At 45.6% G+C, this 19,528-nt stretch overlaps 1 protein-coding gene across 1 annotated transcript in view; it reads right to left on the reverse strand.

Annotated features, from left to right (window-relative positions):
• Positions 1-681: 681 nt before the first annotated feature.
• The window catches only part of LOC141161930 (contactin-associated protein-like 5), a 435,101-nt gene continuing 416,254 nt past the window's right edge, over positions 682-19,528 (reverse strand). The window contains exons 21-24 of the mRNA XM_073647489.1: positions 12,788-12,875; positions 5,580-5,798; positions 4,627-4,698; positions 682-3,702 (exon numbers count right to left, since the gene is read on the reverse strand). Of these exons, the coding sequence (XP_073503590.1) occupies positions 3,506-3,702; positions 4,627-4,698; positions 5,580-5,798; positions 12,788-12,875 (576 nt within the window). The 3' untranslated portion in view covers positions 682-3,505. The remainder of the gene's footprint in view (positions 3,703-4,626; positions 4,699-5,579; positions 5,799-12,787; positions 12,876-19,528) is intronic.

Genomic DNA, 19,528 nt, shown 5'->3' on the forward strand with positions numbered 1-19,528 from the left:
GAGATCTTTGGTTCCAACCACCGTGTCTTTGTGCGACGCAGAAAAGGTGAACGGATGGACTCTACATGCCTGGTTCCCACCGTGAAGCATGGAGGAGGAGGTGTGATGGTGTGGGGGGGCTTTGCTGGTGACACTGTTGGGGATTTATTCAAAATTGAAGGCATACTGAACCAGCATGGCTCTCACAGCATCTTGCAGCGGCATGCTATTCCATCCGGTTTGCATTTAGTTGGACCATCATTTATTTTTCAACAGGACAATGACCCCAAACACCTCCAGGCTGTGTAAGGGCTATTTGACCAAGAAGGAGAGTGATGGGGGGCTACGCCAGATGACCTGGCCTCCACAATAGAGATGGTTTGGGGTGAGCTGGACCGCAGAGTGAAGGCAAAAGGGCCGACAAGTGCTAAGCATCTCTGGGAACTCCTTCAAGATTGTTGGAAGACCATTTCCGGTGACTACCTCTTGAAGCTCATCAAGAGAATGCCAAGAGTGTGCAAAGCAGTCATCAAAGCAAAAGGTGGCTACTGTGAAGAAACTAGAATATAAGACATATTTTCAGTTGTTTCACACTTTTTTGTTAAGTATATAATTCCACATGTGTTAATTCATAGTTTTGATGCCTTCAGTGTGAATGTACAATTTTCATAGTCAAGAAAATACAGAAAAATCTTTAAATGAGAAGGTGTGTCCAAACTTTTGGTCTGTACTGTATATACATATATATATGCACACACACATATAATATAAATATATATACAGTATATACAGTATACTGTACACATACACTATATATTTCAGCAGGTTCCCAGGTTCATGTGCACTAAACTAACAATTACATACGTGTGCGTAAAAATAGTTACAAATATATACAAACAAATGTTGATACATACCGCACATTGAAATTAAATAAACATAAATACAAAACCAATTCACATAATACACACATACAGAGCTTCATCTGCACATATACAAGTATATATACATAAGTGCATACACTCACACGTCTATATACATTATGAATACTACCTATATACAGTATATATACAGACACATTCATACACATGTACATACATATATACATACTATTTACATACAGACACCTTATACACACACATCTGTACACACATTTGCATGCCATATACATTTATCCCTACGGCCCCTCTCTGCGACTCCAGCATCACGCGCTTCGTTCCTCTCACCTCCTGAGTTTTGTGATTATAAGAACTTGTTTCCATTTTGCCTAAATTTATGGTATAAATGATACGTTTTTCCGCCATGATGGATGGACAGCTCTCTGCTCCTCTAGTGGAGTTACTCAGATTAATTCACTGTTGGAGCCAACTGTTGGCTTTCAGGATATTGACACCTTTGGGAGCATTTTGTTTTATTTTTTACCTAAATACATGTATTTTAGACAAATTGGGTTCATTAAAATTTGAACATTGATGGATGCAGAAGGAGTCAAGTGAGAATCCATCAGTGAGCTCTGAGTTGCTCTGATTTAACGCAAATGGGTGATGATGGGGCAATTGGTCTTTGACCTGAAGCCGATGTCACCCACCAATGAGATCAGCCTCACCCCATGGGCAGTAATGGAGCCGGGGTCGTCCCTAACTGCAGTCTTCAGGAATCAGGAATACAGTGATATCAAAGACTATTTCATTCTTCTATGCAAAAAGTCCAAGCTGCCTCCCCGGCAGCTTCCTCTGTGCTGGATATAGACACGACCATAGAGGACATTTTCCATAAAAAATAATATATTTCTTATTCTACAAATCCAATTTCCTGAACATATTGTAAACCAGTAATGCTCCATATACAACCTACCTGGAAGGCGCATCTACTGACCCGATACAAACCATTTCCCCCTTGTCCCAAACCCCAATAAATGCCTGGAAGTCTCCTGCTCTGATAAATCTTCCATGTCATCTGTTCCTAGGAAAGATGGGATTTAATCCAAATCTGAGGTCATTACTGCTCCTAAAGGGGCAGACACCCGGCTCTTCTATGGCCCGTAGGCAGAACCAAGGCCATTACTGCTCCTAAAGGGGTCGACATCCGGCTCTTCTATGGCCCATAGGCAGAACCAAGGCCATTACTGCTCCTAAAGGGGTCGACATCCGGCTCTTCTATGGCCCATAGGCAGAACCGAGGCCATTACTGCTCCTAAAGGGGCCGACATCCGGCTCTTCTATGGCCCGTAGGCAGAATCAGAGGCCATTACTGCTCCTAAAGGGGCCAACACTCGGCTCTTCTATGGCCCGTAGGCAGAACCGAGGCCATTACTGCTCCTAAAGGGGCCGACACCCGGCTTTTCTATGGCCCATAGGCAGAATCAGAGGCCATTACTGTTCCTAAAGGGGCCGACACCCGGCTCTTCTATGGCCCGTAGGCAGAATCGGAGGCCATTACTGCTCCTAAAGGGGCCGACACCCAGCTCTTCTATGGCCTGTAGGGCACATGTATCTCTATGTGTATTAATACGGGAGGTGTTAGTGCATTTCTAAGTAGATCTGTCATTCAGGAGTCCAGGAACGTTGGGTGACAAGTTGGAATTTATAATGGCGACCATATTGGATTTCAGCCAAACACATAAACTTAGAAGCCAAAAGTGTCTCAGCCGGACAGAGGGGGTGACTCAAGGGCACGAGGACTGGTCGGACTCCTCCTAAATAATCTATTGCATTATGAGAAATTCTCCTATATAAGTTCATTAGCCGAATACATGAGCCAAGACCAAAGGATCAGGACGGGGTCCACGGCCTTTACATTTACCCTGCAAGCCCCCTGTACGTAGACACTGCCTCTACTACCTGTCACCTGTCTATAGTCTGCAGGGACTCGGATTTCCCCTCCTGCCATAGATCATATTAGTCAATTGCATATAATACAATTCCTTGAAGATCAAGTCCAGGAATCCCTATACCTGGGGGTGAACTAGAAAATATTGCAGTCTCTGCTTGTTCAGTGTCTGCAAAAAGTATGTGAGTAACACTATAGACACGTTCCTCATCTCAGGGGGTGCTACGAGGGTGGAGGGAGATAATAAAGCATTGGATCCCACTCCTCCGTGATCGGCGGCTTCATCCCATATGCAACAGACGATGATCTATAGAATTGATTCTTAATATAAGAAAATTCATCTTTACTTCTGATTTTGGCCTCGTACTGCCGACATATACTGAGAGTCCGTCATGTAACAGTGAGGAATAATGGGTCCGATAATGCACAATGTAACCAGCGATGGGGGAGAGGAAACGCTTTATCCGGAATGTATCACTGGGAAACGTTACAGAGAATCCTCCGCCATCAATGTCCGTCATTCTCTCCGGAGCTACAAGGCGGCATCAGGGTCAATTCCTCGCGGTTTTGCTGGAGGGCTCTTTTCCCCCCCTTGCAAGGAGTGAAACACGTTTACAAAACTGGGGAAAAAAAAGAAGGAAATAAAAAAAACTGCAAAAAACGTGAAAATAGGAAACGGATGATATAGAAAGCTCATCTGTCAGATAAAATATTCCCTCCTGCACTCGCTGACTGTGTTCTGTGCGTCCAGCTCCTTCCGGAAGGGATAGTCCATGCCGCCCGCATATTCCTTCTCTTTGCTTTGACTTTTTCCATGAGTTTTTTTGTGTTGGCGAAGAATCTTTATCATTATTGCCGCAATGCAAAAAATGATGAATATTGTAACGGCGATGACACCTAGAAAGAAAGCAGAGAAGAAACAGGCGATGAGCGAGTTCCTCCACAACTGGGAGCTTTACTTCACCTGGGCGCTAAAACTTATGCAATGTGGAATATTTTGGTAATTGGTTTTTGAATGACCTTCCCCTGCACAGTTCTTTAGCTGCATTGGGCCCGATACATCATTTCCATCTTATTTTATATGGCTTTTTTGGGTCTGATGCATTATTGCATTTGTGTCTATTTTTTGTCTGATTTTTCAAATTTAATTTTTTTTTTTAAATCAGAGGTTTTTGTGCCAATTTCTTTTACGCTGCGCCAATTTTGAAGTTTATTTTGATGAGACCCTACAAGCTCTATTAAAAAAAAACAACTCATAAGCCAAGACACTAGACTGCAGCGGTGGTCGGTAACCAAGACAATGAGCATTAAACTATAGGATTCACAATCCCTCTGATCTTGATAATGGAGAGGTGGGTTTTAATAAGATTTGAGATACAAAGTTGCTTGTTTTTGTAATTACTTTGCAATTTTCGCCATTAATGATGATGTTGTGACGACTCCTTTAATGCAGTTGGCAAAAAAAAAAAAATACAACTGTAGAAAAAAACTTCTGGACAAGTCGTCCAAGTCTTCTGCAAACATAGTTCAATTATTTCACGCTGAAATCAAATGTGCAGAGAATAACTTCTCTCCGCAGATCGAATTTTGTCTGCAAAATCCATGTGAACAAATGAATTAGAATTTTCCTGGACCCGCGTGTCTCTAGTTGGGACATCATCCCATGTATAATGGAGCAGGATTTACTATTGATGCATTTCTTTTCCCAAATCACTGAGAATGAGTCAGAACTGGAGAGCGGGGTGGGGGTCCAGACGGGCTCAGTGCTGCCACATCTGGGTACGTGGCCCCCCCCGTAGTCACCCATTAAGAGCCGATTACCTCCGATGACGGCAGGACCACTTCTCATTTCATTAGTCAGGGGCTCCCGGTCATCTGTCTTCCCAAAGGGGTCTGGAGAAACAAAATGTGTGGATGAAGACATCAGCAGATCTAGCGAGTAACTGCGGTCTCTAAGGTCTCATTCAGACCTTACGGATAGAAGAACGCATTATACACAAAGGAGTCCTCCGACTCCTCACATCTACCCCATGACGCGATCCCCTGAGAGTTATGGGGGCATGATGAGGGTCCTTCATGACGTAAGTAATTTTATTAAAAGGAGTTTATGAGATCGAAAACAATTGTGTTTATTTCTCTTTCAGAAACAGCGCCACTCTGGACCGTAGGCTGAGTCTGGTATTACAGCTCAGCCTCATTCAGATGAGCTGCAGTACCAGACACCAACTATGGAGAAGTGTGGCGCTGTGTCATGAAAATCTTTAATATGACAAATATAGTGTAACTCAATCATGGATAACAAAAATAAAAAATCTTCTCCAACACCAGGATTGAAGTTTTCATCACAACAAAAGGTTGATGATAACTCGCTTTGTACCGCTTCTACAAGTTTACTCGCAGTACCAAGGAGACATCGATAACATCGCTGTCTCGCTATCACTGCATCTTCAGCCACGGCAGGTTACGTAGATACAGAAAAAAGAAAGATTGGAAAAGTATGTGGAAATGATTGGCTGGACACCATTCTGCTGCGAGAGGGGGAGAAGGAGCTGCTACAGCCACAATCTGGACACAGAACTAATAGTCACTACAGGATGCAAACACGTCGTCTGCTCATTGGAGACCATGATGGGAGAGCAGTCAGAGCTGCAACAGTCACGATATGGACGGAGAACAAAGGAGTCTTGCAGAAAACGTATAGACAAAACGAGGGGGAAATGCTTTAAGAGTTGGGTTCTTTTTTCTGTTTGTGACCCACAGAGCTGACCACTTACCTGAGGAGGAGTAGGTGGTGGTGATTGTACTGAGGTCGCTCTCAGAGATGGATCCACAGCTACATTCTGTCAGAGAACCAGTGACTGTGACTGGGGCCAGACTGGAGTGTCGGAGCGCTGCTTTAAGGGGAGCCACTTGGTTGTACTGGACAGAAGACAGACAACCCACAAAGCCCATCGAGTTCGTGCTGGAGATTTCTGGATCAAGTCCTGGACTATCTGTAGGCAGAATAACACGGATTAGATGGCGGATTCCCGAGTATTCACTCATATCTGAGTGCTCACTCTAACCATGGAGAACTCCTCCCTGGCTCCCACATTCCTCCTGCTGGATTATCAGCTACATCTCTACTGCTCTCTAATGAAATCCTAATGTAATCAAAGTTATTGCGAAATTTCTACCGTAACAAAGTTTATTACAATTAGCAAAGAATAATAGAGAAAGAGATCCTGAGCCTGGAGAACAAGTGAGAGATCACTAAACCCATACAACAAGCGAGAGATGCCAGAGCCCGGAGAACAAGTGAGAGATCCCAGAGAACAAGTGAGAGATCACTAAGCCCATAGAACAAGCAAGAGATCCCAGAGCCCGGAGAACAAGTGAGAGGTCCCAGAGAACAAGTGGCAGATCACTAAACCCATAGAACAAGCGAGAGATGCCAGAGCCCGGAGGACAAGTGAGAGATCCCAGAGCCCAGAGTACATGCGAGAGATCCCAGAGCCCAGAGTACATGCGAGAAATCCCAGAGCCCAGAGAACAAGTGAGAGATCCCAGAGCCCAGAGAACAAGTGAGAGATCCCAGAGAACAAGTGAGAGATCACTAAGCCCATAGAACAAGCGAGAGATCCCAGAGCCCGGAGAACAAGTGAGAGATCCCAGAGAACAAGTGAGAGATCACTAAGCCCATAGAACAAGCAAGAGATCCCAGAGCCCGGAGAACAAGTGAGAGGTCCCAGAGAACAAGTGGCAGATCACTAAACCCATAGAACAAGCGAGAGATGCCAGAGCCCGGAGGACAAGTGAGAGATCCCAGAGCCCAGAGTACATGCGAGAGATCCCAGAGCCCAGAGTACAAGCGAGAAATCCCAGAGCCCAGAGAACAAGTGAGAGATCCCAGAGCCCAGAGAACAAGTGAGAGATCCCAGAGAACAAGTGACAGATCACGAAACCCATAGAACAAGCGAGAGATCCCAGAGCCCGGAGGACAAGTGAGATATTCCATAGAACAAGTGAGATATCACTAAACCCATAGAACAAGCGAGAGATCCCAGAGCCCGGAGAACAAGTGAGAGATCCCAGAGAACAAGTGAGAGATCACTAAGCCCATAGAACAAGCGAGAGATCCCAGAGCCTGGAGAACAAGTGAGAGATCCCAGAGAACAAGTGAGATATCACTAAACCCATAGAACAAGCGAGAGATCCCAGAGCCCGGAGAACAAGTGAGAGATCCCAGAGAACAAGTGAGAGATCACTAAGCCCATAGAACAAGCGAGAGATCCCAGAGCCCGGAGAACAAGTGAGAGATCCCAGAGAACAAGTGAGAGATCACTAAACCCATAGAACAAGCGAGAGATCCCAGAGCCCGGAGAACAAGTGAGAGATCCCAGAGAACAAGTGAGAGATCACTAAACCCATAGAACAAGCGAGAGATGCCAGAGCCCGGAGGACAAGTGAGAGATCCCAGAGCCCAGAGTACATGCGAGAGATCCCAGAGCCCAGAGTACATGCGAGAAATCCCAGAGCCCAGAGAACAAGTGAGAGATCCCAGAGCCCAGAGAACAAGTGAGAGATCCCAGAGAACAAGTGAGAGATCACTAAGCCCATAGAACAAGCGAGAGATCCCAGAGCCCGGAGAACAAGTGAGAGATCCTAGAGAACAAGTGAGAGATCACTAAGCCCATAGAACAAGCAAGAGATCCCAGAGCCCGGAGAACAAGTGAGAGGTCCCAGAGAACAAGTGGCAGATCACTAAACCCATAGAACAAGCGAGAGATGCCAGAGCCCGGAGGACAAGTGAGAGATCCCAGAGCCCAGAGTACATGCGAGAGATCCCAGAGCCCAGAGTACAAGCGAGAAATCCCAGAGCCCAGAGAACAAGTGAGAGATCCCAGAGCCCAGAGAACAAGTGAGAGATCCCAGAGAACAAGTGACAGATCACGAAACCCATAGAACAAGCGAGAGATCCCAGAGCCCGGAGGACAAGTGAGAGATTCCAGAGAACAAGTGAGATATCACTAAACCCATAGAACAAGCGAGAGATCCCAGAGCCCGGAGAACAAGTGAGAGATCCCAGAGAACAAGTGAGAGATCACTAAGCCCATAGAACAAGCGAGAGATCCCAGAGCCCGGAGAACAAGTGAGAGATCCCAGAGAACAAGTGAGAGATCACTAAACCCATAGAACAAGCGAGAGATCCCAGAGCCCGGAGAACAAGTGAGAGATCCCAGAGAACAAGTGAGAGATCACTAAACCCATAGAACAAGCGAGAGATGCCAGAGCCCGGAGGACAAGTGAGAGATCCCAGAGCCCAGAGTACATGCGAGAGATCCCAGAGCCCAGAGTACATGCGAGAAATCCCAGAGCCCAGAGAACAAGTGAGAGATCCCAGAGCCCAGAGAACAAGTGAGAGATCCCAGAGAACAAGTGACAGATCACGAAACCCATAGAACAAGCGAGAGATCCCAGAGCCCGGAGGACAAGTGAGATATTCCAGAGAACAAGTGAGATATCACTAAACCCATAGAACAAGCGAGAGATCCCAGAGCCTGGAGAACAAGTGAGAGATCCCAGAGAACAAGTGAGAGATCACTAAGCCCATAGAACAAGCGAGAGATCCCAGAGCCCGGAGAACAAGTGAGAGATCCCAGAGAACAAGTGAGAGATCACTAAACCCATAGAACAAGCGAGAGATCCCAGAGCCCGGAGAACAAGTGAGAGATCCCAGAGAACAAGTGAGAGATCACTAAACCCATAGAACAAGCGAGAGATGCCAGAGCCCGGAGGACAAGTGAGAGATCCCAGAGCCCAGAGTACATGCGAGAGATCCCAGAGCCCAGAGTACATGCGAGAAATCCCAGAGCCCAGAGAACAAGTGAGAGATCCCAGAGCCCAGAGAACAAGTGAGAGATCCCAGAGAACAAGTGACAGATCACGAAACCCATAGAACAAGCGAGAGATCCCAGAGCCCGGAGGACAAGTGAGATATTCCAGAGAACAAGTGAGATATCACTAAACCCATAGAACAAGCGAGAGATCCCAGAGCCCGGAGAACAAGTGAGAGATCCCAGAGAACAAGTGAGAGATCACTAAGCCCATAGAACAAGCGAGAGATCCCAGAGCCTGGAGACCAAGTGAGAGATCCCAGAGAACAAGTGAGATATCACTAAACCCATAGAACAAGCGAGAGATCCCAGAGCCCGGAGAACAAGTGAGAGATCCCAGAGAACAAGTGAGAGATCACTAAGCCCATAGAACAAGCGAGAGATCCCAGAGCCCGGAGAACAAGTGAGAGATCCCAGAGAACAAGTGAGAGATCACTAAACCCATAGAACAAGCGAGAGATCCCAGAGCCCGGAGAACAAGTGAGAGATCCCAGAGAACAAGTGAGAGATCACTAAACCCATAGAACAAGCGAGAGATGCCAGAGCCCGGAGGACAAGTGAGAGATCCCAGAGCCCAGAGTACATGCGAGAGATCCCAGAGCCCAGAGTACATGCGAGAGATCCCAGAGCCCAGAGTACATGCGAGAAATCCCAGAGCCCAGAGAACAAGTGAGAGATCCCAGAGCCCAGAGAACAAGTGAGAGATCCCAGAGAACAAGTGAGAGATCACTAAGCCCATAGAACAAGCGAGAGATCCCAGAGCCCGGAGAACAAGTGAGAGATCCTAGAGAACAAGTGAGAGATCACTAAGCCCATAGAACAAGCAAGAGATCCCAGAGCCCGGAGAACAAGTGAGAGGTCCCAGAGAACAAGTGGCAGATCACTAAACCCATAGAACAAGCGAGAGATGCCAGAGCCCGGAGGACAAGTGAGAGATCCCAGAGCCCAGAGTACATGCGAGAGATCCCAGAGCCCAGAGTACAAGCGAGAAATCCCAGAGCCCAGAGAACAAGTGAGAGATCCCAGAGCCCAGAGAACAAGTGAGAGATCCCAGAGAACAAGTGACAGATCACGAAACCCATAGAACAAGCGAGAGATCCCAGAGCCCGGAGGACAAGTGAGAGATTCCAGAGAACAAGTGAGATATCACTAAACCCATAGAACAAGCGAGAGATCCCAGAGCCCGGAGAACAAGTGAGAGATCCCAGAGAACAAGTGAGAGATCACTAAGCCCATAGAACAAGCGAGAGATCCCAGAGCCCGGAGAACAAGTGAGAGATCCCAGAGAACAAGTGAGATATCACTAAACCCATAGAACAAGCGAGAGATCCCAGAGCCCGGAGAACAAGTGAGAGATCCCAGAGCCCGGAGAACAAGTGAGAGATCCCAGAGAACAAGTGAGAGATCACTAAACCCATAGAACAAGCGAGAGATCCCAGAGCCCGGAGAACAAGTGAGAGATCCCAGAGAACAAGTGAGAGATCACTAAGCCCATAGAACAAGCGAGAGATCCCAGAGCCCGGAGAAGAAGTGAGAGATCCCAGAGAACAAGTGAGAGATCACTAAGCCTATAGAACAAGCGAGAGATGCCAGAGCCCGGAGAACAGGTGAGAGATCCCAGAGAACAAGTGAGAGATCACTAAGCCCATAGAACAAACGAGAGATCCCAGAGCCCGGAGAACAAGTGAGAGATCCCAGAGAACAAGTGAGAGATCACTAAGCCCATAGAACAAGCGAGAGATCCCAGAGCCCGGAGAACAAGGGAGAGATCCCAGAGAACAAGTGAGAGATCACTAAACCCATAGAACAAGCGAGAGATCCCAGAGCCCGGAGAACAAGTGAGAGATCCCAGAGAACAAGTGAGAGATCACTAAGCCCATAGAACAAGCGAGAGATCCCAGAGCCCGGAGAAGAAGTGAGAGATCCCAGAGAACAAGTGAGAGATCACTAAGCCTATAGAACAAGCGAGAGATGCCAGAGCCCGGAGAACAGGTGAGAGATCCCAGAGAACAAGTGAGAGATCACTAAGCCCATAGAACAAACGAGAGATCCCAGAGCCCGGAGAACAAGTGAGAGATCCCAGAGAACAAGTGAGAGATCACTAAGCCCATAGAACAAGCGAGAGATCCCAGAGCCCGGAGAACAAGGGAGAGATCCCAGAGAACAAGTGAGAGATCACTAAACCCATAGAACAAGCGAGAGATCCCAGAGCCCGGAGAACAAGTGAGAGATCCCAGAGAACAAGTGAGAGATCACTAAGCCCATAGAACAAGCGAGAGATCCCAGAGCCCGGAGAACAAGTGAGAGATCCCAGAGAACAAGTGAGAGATCACTAAGCCCATAGAACAAACGAGAGATCCTTGAGCACAGAGCACAAGTGAGAGATCCCCGAGCCCAGTGAACAAGTGAGAGATTCCTGAGCCAAGAACATGTGAGAGATCGAGGATAGAAATGAGCTAATCCTTTCAAGACAAATTACATTTTTCATGAAATTTAAGACAAATTTGGATTCAGAAGTAATTTAATTTTTCATGATTCGATTCAGACAAATTGGTGGAGTCTTTATAGGACTCGGAAGGTTGTTAAATAATGAAAAAAGCTTCCACACACCTGAGGTGGAGCCAGGGCAGATGAGTATAAGAGTTCAATATTTTATGACCACTTTTCTGCAATCCACTTAGTGTACTTTGGGGTCTGGAGAGACATTGGAGCAGAGTTTGTGATTACTCTTCTCTCAAGGGTCACATAAACTTTGAAGTGGTATTCTGACCTGAGGTATTTATTGACAGTGCTATATATGTCAATAACCAAGAAGTGGGGGTCCCATTTCTGGAACCTACACTTTTGTAGTCAAAGATAAACTTCTGCTCTCCTATTTAGTACTCCAGCATATAGGAGTCAGGATGACCATACAATGAGAGCAGGACAGAATTGCACGGCGGACCACATGTAACCCCTGGGCCGTAGCAATATTCTTTTTGGAGAGTAGGGTCTTTCTCCTTGTAATCCTGCTATTCAAACCAGTGTTGTTCAATGCAATTCTGAAGGCGGACCCATGAACATTAACATTAGCTAATGTATGAGAGGCCTTTAGTTGCTTAGAGGTGACCTTGGGTTCCTTTGTGACCTTGCAGACTATTATTCATCTTGCTCTTGGAGTGATCTTTGTTGGTTGACCACTGGGGAAGGTATTAACGGTCTCGAGTTTCCTCCATTTGTACACAGTCTGTCTGACTGTGAATTTTATGGAGACCAAGCTCTATTGCGATGGTTTTGTAACTTTTTCTAACCTGATGGGACATCCACAACTCTTCTGAACTGCTCAAAAATATCTTCTGTTTGTGACAAGTTACACTTCCACAAAAGTGTTGTAAAGATCAAACTTTGATAGATCCCTGTCCTTTACATAAAACAGGTCACCAACTCACACCTGATTGACATCCCATTGATTGGAAACACCAGACTCTTAATTTCACCTTCAGATTATCTGCTAATCCTAAAGGTTCACAAACTTTTGCCATTCACAAACATGCAATGTATTGTTTTCCTCATTTGGAAAATGACAAAGTCTAATATGTTTTTACTTGTTTGCTTGATTTGGTACTTTATCTACTTTTAAGACTTGTGTGAAAATCTGATGCAATTTTAAATTTAGTCAGAAATGTTGTAAATTTTGAGGGGTTCACAAACTTTCATGCACCGCTGTAGAGGTGATATGGCAGGATATCACAGAAGTAAAGAATGATCTATAGTAAAATAGTGAAATGTGTTTGGCGAGGACGTCCCATAAGACGCTGCTAATTCAGGGATATTTATGCTTTCTCTTGGAAACGTCCCGTACAGACGGCAGAAGATCGGCATTTTGAGACATAAAATAGACCGAGGAGAATAAAACGCCACTTCTTATTTACCCACAATGTCCATGAGAACCAATTACAAGATTGTAATATATTATTTAGATGCACGATACAGAAAGCAGCAAATTAGGTGAAGTCAACAGAAATAAGAGCATTAATCTGAGTGCAGATCCCGAACCCGATCCTGCGGGATAAAACATTTCTACCATCTATAAAGAAAAAGAAAAAATGATTGATACAAGGTCTCACCTCGAACCTTCCCCAATGTCAGAGACTTAATGGCTCTGAAGTAAACGTCTGATGAGAAGTTTTGCTTCTTCTTAATCGTCTTGTCAATCTAAAATAAAAAAAATAAAATAACATCTTAGGTTTGAGCAACAATGAGTTTTCTTTCTCTTTGTTTTTAGAGCTTTATTCAATCTCAAGGCCTGATTCATATTTGCATTTGTGCTCTTTTTGTTTCATTGTTCCAGTTTTCAGACTGTTTCTTTTTTTTTGTTTTGCACTAAATTCTTAATTTAAGTTGCCCCCTATTTTGAAGTGTATTTATTACTTGTTCCTCCGTCTTTGTTTTCTTCACTATTGCGGCTGTGGTTTTTGCAACCCAGATATTTGCCGCAGTTTTATTATTTCTGGCTGATTTTTTTGTATAAATATTCCCCCTGGACAGATTTCTTGTGCAGCAGAAATTTTTGTGGGAATGTTAGAGTAGTGTGCAATATTTTAATGGATGATGCGACTCTTTGCTCTAAAAAGGTGTTAAAAAAAAAAAAAAAAGAGAAGAATAAAAGGCTCTTTAAGTTTTGTGTTAAATTCATGAACAAGTGTGCATCATTTTGAAGAATTTGGTGCAATAAATGGCAACAAGTTCCACAAGATAAAAAATAAAAGTGATTTTAAAAAAAACACACATGATGAATCAGGAATTCTGTCTTTAGTTTCTTCTTCGATCATATGGTTTGCAGAGTAAAATCCGCAGTCCTGCCATTCGCACCTACAGTATAAACTAGAGATAATTGAATATTTTGAAATTCAAATTTGCCAGGTTCGGTGAATTTTTCCTGAGCCCTCTATTGGTGGCAGATACACTAATTGCTCTTAAAAGATGTGTGTAACACCTCAGGGGGCTCCTAGGACTGTATCCAACTCCTTTCATTAACCTTAATGCAAAAACAGCCTTAGTAATATCAAAGTGTCCTAACTATAGAAACAGATGATATCAAACATTTATAGTTTAATACATTCGATAACACAGTGCACTGGCAGACTTTTTATGTTTTTAAAATTTAAAAAAAAGGGTCCAAAAATTGTCACTCTTAGTCATTTAAAATTAGGCATACCATTTTGTGAAGAAAACTGACTCTAACTGAGAGTGTCGCTGTCAGAGGTAACATCATCCTGTTGTAACTGAGACAGGTGATAAGACAAATATTCCTTAACACCCTCATCTTTCTCCCCATGAATGTGCTTGCAGAAGTAAAGAAGGTCAAAAGTGGCAAATGTACTTCTGCCCGGAGGGCTGATGCCACTGGTGGTGGTGCTGCAGCGGCCAGTGACTCCCACATACTTTTTTTTTTCATAGTTCTTTCTCTTCCACCACACCTTCCATTGTCTTTGACACTTTTTTTCTTTTACCATAGAATTGGTACATTATAATTAACTTCTGGAAATCTTTTCAACCCAAATTATTTATCTCTTTCTAAAAAGGACATTTTAAATGCTAGATAGGGAGGTCCACATACAGAAAGCAAAATGCGGAAGAAGGTTGCAGCATAGATGTGGCAAGTACAATTGTCAAATTAGACTAGTAAAACAGTAGTGAAAATACTGGCATGTACAGATAAATGTCTACATTTTTATTTTCTTTTGTCTATATATTAAAAAAAAGCAACCCCTATCTCAAAAAATTACAAAATAACAAATGCCAGGTAGGCACACGTCTAAAAGCCAGCACCAGGATTCTGTAATGGTGTGATGTGTAGGGACTAGGGTTGAGCGAGTATGTTCTGTCCGAGTATGCTCGGGCCGAGCTCCGAGTATTTACAGCTGCTCGGCAGTGTTGAGCATTCCGATACTGAAATATCGGGTATCGGCCGATATTCACTGTATCGGAATTCCGATACTTACTTCCGATACTTTTATAATATCGAATACCGGAATCGGAAGTTCCCATAATGCCTGCGCTCTGCAGTGTCTGTGAAGGATGACAAGCTGGGTGGCAGCGCTCAGCTGCGATCCAGCTTGTCATCAGAATGCCATCCCAGCGTGGGAGAATTCTCCTGATTGTTTAAAAGCCGGCGGGCGGTAAAAAGCCGCCGGCTTTTAAACAATCACACAGCCCCATACTGCTTCCCCGCAGCCTCCCACCCCGATCCTCCGCTCCCCTCGCCACCTCCAATCCCAATCGTAAATTAGGACCGGGCGGGGAGCGCAGCACCAAGGAGCGAAGGACCCGGGCGGGGAAGCCGGCAGTGAAAAGACTTCACCGCCGGCTTTCCCGTTCTGTGCTGCGCTTTCCCGCCGGTTATTTCAAATGAACAGCTGAGGTATCAGGTGATGCCGATCAGCTGTTCATTTGAAGTCGCCGCGGTGCCCTCGGAGGGTTCATGTGAGTTCATGCTTGACTGCATTGCATGAACTCACATGAACTTTCCCACGGCCGCACAGGTCAGCCACTCCTCCCAGACCCGTCATGATTAGTGTGTGCGCGGTGTGTGTGCGGGGTGTGTGTGTGTGCGGGGTGTGTGTGTGCGCGATGTTTGTGCGGGTGTGCGCGGTGTCTGTGCGATGTGTGCGGGTGTGTGCGGTGTGTGTGCGGGTGTGTGCGTGCAGGCAGACATAGGCCGATGTGACACTACTACTCCCATCAAGTAAAAATAACCTTGGCACTTTTGAGTGCCAAGGTTATTTTTACTTGATTGAGGGCACGGTCCCTTCTTGAGCACCACTTATTGGGAGTGCAGCGATTAGATTATATAACTACTACTCCCATCGGCCTATGTCTGTCCCCCGTCCACTCCTGCCAGCAGGATCAGCTCGATGGGAGCAGTAGTTCCCATCAGACTGATCCTGCTATTTAAATTGCCCTACTGTGTCCCCAATAAATGTTAAATACACGTCATTGGTGGCCAGTGGTTACCTAAAAGAAATTAGTTTATACATTACCTGTCCCCGCCGATCGCCACCTAAAATAAAGTAAAAAATAAAAAACTACACCTATACTCACCTAGACACCTAATTCCCCGAAGCCATCGATCTCCTGTAATAAAATATAAAATAATAAACCACAACCTTATCCTTACCCCTCCGTAGTAGTCCACGAGTGTCCCAAGAAGATCTCCAGTTCAGAGCAGCCACATAGAATGTGACCGCTCTGAACCGCTGCCGCCGCTAGAATGACGGGGCCGTAAAGGTTCACCAGAGTTAAGGCAGCGCTGCTCCGGTTAGCTGCTTTACGGCACTGCTGTATCGTGAGAAATTCCCACGGTACAGCAGTGCCGTAAAGGAGGTCTCCGGAGCAGCGCTGCCTGAATGCACTCCGGTGACCTCAGTCAGGGGCTCCTGCTGCCGGGAGCGGACGTGTTCCCGGCAGCGTGAGCTTACAGCAGCCATGCACAGCTGTCACCATCTCCAGATGTGACAGCTGTGCATGGGAGATCAGCGCAGGAACGTGGACAGGTAACTATATTTTTTTAGTAAACTAAGAATTAAATAAAATGGTGTGTTTTATTTCAAATAAATTATTTTTTTCTGGGTGTAGTGTGTGTTTTTTCTTTTTAACACTTTGTAGGTTAGTAATGGGGGTGTCTTATAGACACCCATCATTACTAACCTGGGCTTCATGGCAGCTGGCGCTGACATGAACCCCACCACTATTACCCCCTGCCACCGCACCAGGGCAGTGGGAAGAGCGAGGCTAAGTGCCAGAATTGGCGCATCCTATGGATGCGCCATTTCTGGGGCGGCTGACGGCTGGTGTTTCTAGTCTGGGAGGGGGCCAATATTCATGGCTCCCTTCCTGAGCTATTAATATCAGCCCCTAGCTGTCTGCCTAGCCTTTGCTAGCTATTAAAATAGGGGGGACCCCACGTCATTTTTTTGGGGGGTCCCCCATTTTAATAGCTAGTAAAGGCTAGGTATTCAGCTGGGGGCTGATATTAGTAGCCTGGGAAGCTCCGTGGGTTTTACCCCCTTCCCAGGCTTCAAACATCTGCCCCAGCCGTCTGCTTAACCTCCGCTAGAGACTAAAATTATGGGGGATCCCACGCCATTTTTTTTTTAAATAAATCCTTTATTTTAACACTAAATGACATTTGAGGACTTAATAAAGATGCAGTCCCTAAATTATTATTTATTTTTTAATTAATTTTTCCCAAAACTTTTGACGTGGGCTTCGCCATATTTTTGTATGCCAGCCAGGTACAGCATCCAGCTTCTATGAACGCGCCATTTTCCGGGGCGGCTGCGGACTGCAATTTTCAGCGGGGGGGGGGGGGGGGCAGAAAGCTTGGGCCTCCCTGCGCTGCAGATTCCATCCCCCAGCTGCCTAGTTGTACCTGGCTGGACACAAAAATAGGGAGAAGCTTCACGTTTTTTTTTTTTTAATTATTTCATGAAATTCATGAAATAATTAAAAAAAAATTATGTGGGGCTTCGCCCTATATTTGTGTCCAGTCAGGTACAGCAGGCAGGAACGGGCTGCCCCCAACCACCAGCTGCCTATTTGTACCTGGCCAGACACAACAATATAGGGAAGCCCTTTTTTTCTTAATTATTCCATGAATTTCATGAAATAATTAAAAAAAAAAAAACGTGAAGCTTCTCCCTATTTTTGTGTCCAGCCAGGTACAACTAGGCAGCTGGGGGATGGAATCTGCAGCGCAGGGAGGCCCAAGCTTTCTGGGCCCCACCCGCTGCAAATTGCAGTCCGCAGCCGTCCCGGAAAATGGCGCGTTCATAGAAGCGCCATCTTCTGGCGCTGTACCCAACTCATCCAGGGCCCTGGTGCGGTGGCTCACTGGGTAATAAAGGGGTTAAGGCTAGCTTGGCATTATCAGCTGGCCCTAAGCCCGAAATTCATGGGGTCACGCCAATATTAGACATGACCGCCATGAATTTCTAGTAAAGTATTTAAAAAAACACAAACACCCAGAAAAAAGTCCTTTAATTGAAATAAAGACACAATTCTTTATTGTTCTAAATTAAACCATACTTACCGTCACGCCCATTCCAGCTGAAGCCAACGATCTCCTGCAATAAAAGTAAAATAATAAAGCAACCTCATCCTTACCTTTCCATGGTTCCCAGGACAGCTTCAGCTCTGCTACATCGAGATGACAGGCTGGACCGCAGCAGAACGCTGCCATCCAGCCTGTCATCCCGCAGACACTGAGAAGCGCAGGCATGCTTGCGCTCCTCAGTGTCTCGCTGTGACGGCATCCAGATGAGCCGAGGTCATGTCCAATGAACTCAGCTCACCTCATGCACGTCACTGACAGCGTGGGAAAATTCTCCTGCACTCAGCGCTTCAGCGTGAGAATTCTCCCACGCTGTCAGTGACGTGCATGAGGTGCGCCGAGTTCATTGGACATGACCTCACCTCATGCACGTCACTGACAGCGTGGGAAAATTCTCCTGCACTCAGCACTTCAGCGTGAGAATTTTCCCACGCTGTCAGTGACGTGCATGAGGTGAGCTGAGTTCATTGGACATGACCTCACCTCATGTATGTCACTGACAGCGTGGGAGAATTCTCACGCTGAAGCGCTGAGTGCAGGAGAACTTTCCCACGCTGTCAGTGACGTGCATGAGGTGAGCTGAGTTCATTGGACATGAACTCGGCTCATCTGGATGACGTCACAGAGAGACACTGAGGAGCGCAAGCAAGCCTGCTCTTCTCAGTGTCTGCGGGATGAGAGGCTGGATGGCAGCGTTCTGCTGCGGTCCAGCCTGTCATCTCGATGTAGCAGAGCTGAAGCTGTCGTGGGAACCATGGAAAGGTAAGGATGATGTTGCTTTATTATTTTACTTTTATTGCAGGAGATCGTTGGCTTCAGCTGGAATGGGCGTGACGGTAAGCATGGTTTAATTTAGAACAATAAAGGATTGTGTCTTTATTTCAATTAAAGGACTTTATTCTGGGTGTTTGTGTTTTCTTTTAACTTTGACTATGGGGTTAGTAATGGGGGTGTCTTATAGACGCCTCTCCATTACTAACCTGGGCTTGATGTCAGCTGGCATTATAAGCTGACATCAACCCCAACCCTATTACCCCACTGCCACCGCTACAGGGCAGCGTGGAAGAGCGAGGCTAAGTGCCAGAATTGGCGCATCCTATGGATGCGCCATTTCTGGGGCGGCTGACGGCTGGTGTTTCTAGCCTGGGAGGGGGCCAATATTCATGGCTCCCTTCCTGGGCTATTAATATCAGCCCCCAGCTGTCTGCCTAGCCTGTGCTAGCTATTAAATTAGGGGGGACCCCACGTTATTTTTTTGGGGGGTTCCCCCATTTTAATAGCTAGTAAAGGCTAGGTATTCAGCTGGGGGCTGATATTAGTAGCCTGGGAAGCTCTGTGGGTATTACCCCCTTCCCAGGCTTCAAACATTTGCCCCAGCTGTCTGCTTCACCTCCGCTAGAGCCTAAAATTAAGGGGACCCCCACGCCAATTTTTTTTTAAATAAATCCTTTATTTTAACACTAAATGACAAGTACAGTAATCAACACTGTCACTGTGCTTCACATATATGTGACTGACATGTTTCTATCTATCTAATCTATGTGTGATTCTCTATTCTGTCTGTTATAAATTGTCGGGTACAGATGCTGAATTGCCGGCCGGCTTTTTTAAAGAGACGGTGCACGAAAACACTAATATTTTTTTTAATAAATCCTTTACACTAAATGACAAGTACAGTAAGCAACACTGTCACTGTACTTCATATATATGTGACTGACATGTTTCTATCTATCTAATCTATGTGTGAAGCTCT

Source organism: Phyllobates terribilis, unplaced genomic scaffold (genome assembly GCF_046119375.1).
Source record: "Phyllobates terribilis strain yellow unplaced genomic scaffold, ASM4611937v1 Scaffold_9__5_contigs__length_417890890, whole genome shotgun sequence".
NCBI lineage: Eukaryota > Metazoa > Chordata > Amphibia > Anura > Dendrobatidae > Phyllobates > Phyllobates terribilis.